At 41.8% G+C, this 5841-nt stretch overlaps 1 protein-coding gene across 1 annotated transcript; it reads left to right on the forward strand.

Annotated features, from left to right (window-relative positions):
- Positions 1–1966: 1966 nt before the first annotated feature.
- LOC308315159 (uncharacterized protein) lies at positions 1967–5640 on the forward strand (the record flags this gene model as incomplete). The annotated part of the gene is made up of 6 exons (XM_080762999.1): positions 1967–2081; positions 3488–3619; positions 4149–4358; positions 4842–4987; positions 5282–5385; positions 5493–5640. 6 exons carry the CDS (start codon positions 1967–1969, stop codon positions 5638–5640), a joined length of 855 nt encoding a protein of 284 aa, XP_080619125.1.
- Positions 5641–5841: the final 201 nt, after the last annotated feature.

Consider the following 5841-nt stretch of genomic DNA (forward strand, 5'->3'; position numbering starts at 1 on the left):
CACTCGCCGTCTATCTCCCCATTTGCTGTAAAGTTACTGTCCTATCAATAAAAGCATAAAATCCCAAAAATAAATCCATCCATCCATCTTCAACCGCTCCGTAGTCGGGTCGCGGGGGCAACAACTCCACCAGAGAGCTCCAGACTTCCCCCAAATGTTTCACAATGTTTCAAAAATATTTTGAAGGTGGGCTATTTTTTTATGTTTAAAGTATGAATTAGGTTTAAGGTGGTGAAACAGTTAAGTCATTTTACATCCTCAAGGACCCATGGGGGTCTCCTGATTGCTATAGGTAGTAGTAGTACGAGTAGAGACGGAGCATTTATTCCTCGACTGGTCAGGACTGCCACACTATAGCAATGGCAGTGCGAGTGACAATGATCCAGTTGTCTTAAATGGTGCTTTTTATATGGCGCCTTTATCCAAGGCGCTTTACATAGATTGTGCATTACATTCATACACCAATATTTCCCAAATGTTGTAGTGTATGGGAGGCTAAAGGGTCAAAGGTGTAAAACGCTGTCCATTTATCAGTTATAGTCATCGTCAGGCCTTCATCTTTTTATCGTGCATGAGTGTATGTTCTGTTTGTTGTCATGTACACCGCGTCTCAGACTCTCAAAGCCGGTTCTGTGCACCTTTTTAAGAATCTCTACGCTCTTGTAAGGACCTATAGTTCAGTTGTATGTGTCCTTCTCTGACCACAAACTGTTTTCACATCCTGTTCTAGTATGGAAGTAAAGACAACAGGAAAGAGACAAAGCAGAGAATACTTTTGCATGTCGGTGCACAGGGGGCCATTTTCGTGTGTGTGTGTGTGTGTGTGTGTGTGTGTGTGTGTGTGTGAATACACAAGATATTGTTGTTGTTGAAGTGACCATTTTGGAAGTGCCATGTACATTTGCCCACCTGGAAGAGGCATTCCTTACCAAGGTGTTTAAGTACCAGCGTCTTAAGGATGCTATTATACAGCTTGGCTAAAAAATGTAAACTACTTCATGTGTTCATATTTGGAAGCCTCAGTAATGTCCATAAATCAGTCGCGAGGGGCCTGCAGATCGCAGGCATGCCCCAAGCCGAGAGCTAATTAAGGCATCGGCAAAATTCTGTCTGCAATAATTAGCAGTCGCCATTTACTGTATGGAGAAGGCGATGCTTTCTGTACCCGTGATCTGTATCCTGAAGCACTTGTTGAAGAGTTTTTCAAGTTTGCGCAGCCACTATTGTTTGTGTTGGTGAACATGCTACCTTAATCTAGTTAAATGCAGATTGCACACTCAGGCATTATTGAGAGAGCTGAAACCACAACTATTACAACAGTGGTGAATACATGGTTTCCCCCACTGGCTGTGTGAATATAATGCACATTGTAAAGTGCTTTTAGCCTGGGTACCTGGAAGGGGCGTTGCGTCCCCCTCCCCCGTGTGTGTGTGTGTGTGTGTGTGTGTGTGTGTGTGTGTGTGTGTGTGTGTGTGTGTGTGTGTGTGTGTGTGTGTGTGTGTGTGTGTGTGTGTGTGTGTGTGTGTGTGTGTGTGTGTGTGGGGGGGGGGGGGGGGGGTTAGAGTATTAAAGTCAGACATGATCAGACAGCAGCTCAGAGTGCACATGAAGGCCAATGTAGGACAACACAGATATTGAACAATGTGAGTATGATAGAAATTTTAAAATGCAGTATTTATACATAGTACATCATATAATAGTTAATTATATAAAACATTTATAAGCAAAGACAAAAAATAAATAATTGTGAATTATTTTTCAATCATTTATAACTATATGGTAATATCCCTAGAAAACTAAACCCGGGTGATTTTCACAAATACTTTTATATACTTTTACTGTCCTCCAATGATTAGCATACTTTTACTGATTATTGTCCATACATTTATTTTGTCCTTGTTTTATTTAGTTTTATTATCCTTATGCTGTTCTTTTCCGTCACAGTGGTGATCCAGTGGGATCAAAGATGGAGGAGTCAGGGAGGAGAGGCAGGAGGAGGAAGGAGGTGAACGTTGTGACGTCAGACAGTCTCCCAGAAGACCAAGGCTCTGCTGGCTCACAGGAGGCTCCAGGAGATCAAGGTACACATGAACACAATTACACTGTTCTATCTCTCGTCTGCTGCTTTAATGTCACCAAATATTGATACTTATGATATCATAATCATAAATAATCATAGATATATGTTAAAAGGATTGAACCCAAGCAACCACGATATGGCTTGTTTCCACTGGGGTCCCTGTATTCAAGTCATGGACATTTAAAGTAGTAGTTATCAATGGTTACAAGGGACGTGCCGACATTTTTGGACCAATAACAATCAAAGAAACATTATGATTTGGAACTTCTCTCATTATCTTCCTCCAGGCCTGTGTGTTTTCACCACTGTCGCTGCAGTTTGTGTCCATGTGTGGCCGTCTGTGTAGAGCTAATAGCCTATTTCAGGGGATCTCAATGTTTTTGGCTGGGGACCCTCGGAAATACTTTGGGCCATGTCTCGCGACCCCCGCCCCGGCCCCCCTCCCCACCCCCAATACAAACTGACTGCAAACAACCATAACATTAGAGAAAATATATCATCAAATGAATGCTGAAACTAGATATAATCATTAAAGGACCACTTCACCACTTTTCAACCTATCTTCATATAACAGGTCCTCACTAATAATCATGATAAAATGGCACGATTTTTTTCTACTCTGTCTGTCTCATAGGAGGGCTGTGGGCAGTTTAGAAACCGTCTTCCAGTGACATCATCATTAGGCAGATTTATTATATAAAAATGTTTAAATTTTCATTAGCGTGAGAACGATGGATTCCATTTTCGCATTGCAACTTTTCAGGACTAGTAAGCCTGCAGTTTATATTATCTTGTATTCCCCATCGATTTGGAAGACAGTTTCTGAACTGCCCACAGCCCTCCTATGGGACACAGACAGAGTAGGAAAAAATTGCGCCATTTTTTCATGATTATTTGTGAGGATATGAAGATATAATAGTAAGTTGAAAAGTGGTGAAGTGGTCCTTTAAGGAAGGTTTATGCATGTACTATGTGTACCATGTAAACTCTTCATTTCTATTTTCAAGCCATTCAGTTGCAAAAAAAAAAGAAAGACATTTATTTGGCGACCCCCCCTAGGGGTCGCGATCCACGGGTTGAGAACCCCTGGCCTATATTGGACACCGCTGAATCGATCGGCCATACAATTTGTGTGCGAGGCCACGTTACATTCTGGCCTATACTGTTGACTTGAACTGTCGTTTAATCAAAATGTTCTCCTGGATTGCTTGGATCATGGTGCAACTCACAGCTTTATGGCCATGCCAATCTCCAATATTATAAATATGTTACAGTACAAGCGAGAAACCAGTACAAGTGAGAAAAACTGGCGCACCAAATCACTTAATTATATCATATTAAAGTAAACATTGAAGCTGATCAATATGAACGTTGAACTGTATTATCGTATGCAACTGTATCCTCCAGTTGCCCTGCAGAGAGAACGGAGAATCCAGAGAAAACTCACCATCGAGAGAGACATCGTCAGAGGGTGTGCAGTGATTCTTACTATGCTGTGTGTTCTATTAGCAATGAGAACCACAGAGATGGCCCTGCAATGTGAGTACAAAGATACAGAACCTTGCCATGGAAAAAGGTCCGTTTTAGTAGGAGTTTTGTCCCCTCGGCCATCGCGGCATTAAACAAACTGCCCCGCCGATAGGATGGTTCTGTACACAGTGGGGACCTCATGTTTAGTTTTTTGTTTTGTGTAATGTCTTGGTGTTATGTGCTCTGTGTTGTTTTTGATGTGGGTGTTGAACTGTTGAACAGATTGTGAAGACAAATATCCTCCGGGACAATAAAGATTATCATTACTATTTGACAAAGGTCACTTCCTCACTTTTTATATAGCTCATAAACCAAACCCTATTTGCACAGTTAAAGTTTACATTATACATTAATATACTCAGTGATTCTCAACCTTTTTAATGTCGAGGTGTGTATGTATGGAACCAAAAGAACACAGTCAAAGTTAAGACATGAGGATTGTACACTACCATTTAGCTGTCCCCTGGAACCTTTCCACACAGATACTGTACTTAATTTCATCATTTGTGTTTATCATGAGTATTTTTGTGCTTTGCAGATCGCAGCTTGCAGCTAGAGAACTGCACACTGCTGGAGAGAGACCAGCTGGAGGCCAGATATGAGAACATGACCCTAGAAAGAGACCAGCTGGAGGCCAGATATAAGAGCATGACCATGGAGAGAGACCAGCTGGAGACCAGACATAAGTGCATGACCCTCCTAGTGAGAGACCAGCTTATTGAGTTTAAGACAGAGACGTCGAGAGACGGTGAGAGTTTAGACTTTTGAGGGAATATAGACGATAGGCCTACCATCAGTACCGTTTAGACTAGAGAGTTGTGACAACTCTGTTCACTTGATGGGGTCAGTCCAATGGTGTCTCTTCTACATAGACTTCTATTGGCGAAGAGTAAAAAGTCCTGGACCAGAATGCACTGGACTCAGTGCAGCTTTAATTATCTTAAATCCCTTTATTTTAGATCGACACACACAAACACACACACACACACACACACACACACACACACACACACACACACACACACACACACACACACACACACACACACACACACACACTGCAATCTTCTTTGTGACAGGAACAAAAAATGTCACACTTGTGTAAAGTGAGGGGGAAGTATTTATATCAGCCAGATGACATCTGTTGTCATTTATTGCCCTAAAGCAGTCACATATTCATTTTAATGCGACATTGCCCCCCCCCCCCCCCCCCACCCTTTGATGTCTATAGTCATGCCGTGTTCCAGTGGAGCATGGAAGGAGTTTGGATGCACATTTTATTGCAGAATTACTGGAAGGACAACCTGGCAGGAAAGCAGAGACCAATGTCTGAAGATAGGAGCAGATCTGGTGGTCATTGACAATACTGAAGAAGAGGTTAGTAGTGTGTGTGTGTGTGTGTGTGTGTGTGTGTGTGTGTGTGTGTGTGTGTGTGTGTGTGTGTGTGTGTGTGTGTGTGTGTGTGTGTGTGTGTGTGTGTGTGTGTGTGTGTGTGTGTGTGTGTGTGTGTGTGTGTGTGTGTGTGTGTGTGTGTGTGTGTGTGTGTGTGCGTGCAGTGCACACATGCCCAATTGTCCTGCAGATGCAAGTGATATATTTCCATGATTATAGCAAAATCCTGAATGTAGATACAATTAATTAATCATTGTTCAATCATTGACAAATCATCAGGAATTCATTGAAGGATTGACCCGTGGATATACAACATCATGGATTGGTTTGAAAAGGACTGGCGGCATATGGACGTGGGTGGATGGAACAAACCTGACAACACAGTGAGACATTTTTACATGTGTTTCTATTCTATAATTCTATCAAAGTCACTGTATGAGAGTGACTGAGTGGATGTGGTTAAACTTACAGCATGTTGTTTACTCTGCAGGAACTGGGCCAGTGGACATCCTAGTACCTATCTTGACTTTGACTGTGCATACTACAAGGATGGAGGATGGCTTAATAAATTCTGTGCTGGATCAGCAACAAGCAACACAATCTGTGAGAAGAAGTTTAGTATTCTTCGTGTCATTTAATTAAACCTAGCAACTAGTCAACTCTTAATCATATTAACACAAACCACCAACTATGTCTATACGCGTGGACAAAGTTAACGTTTAAAGACAGTCAACTTGTCTAACTATACAAGTTAGAAACACTGGTTGACTCGCAGCCTTTCACTTCTATATTGTCAACATACTGTAAATAGACATGCCTCCTTGTATACTCACATAATA

Source organism: Protomyctophum bolini (assembly GCF_963924005.1).
Source record: "Protomyctophum bolini genome assembly, chromosome: 5".
NCBI classification, from domain to species: Eukaryota; Metazoa; Chordata; class Actinopteri; order Myctophiformes; family Myctophidae; genus Protomyctophum; species Protomyctophum bolini.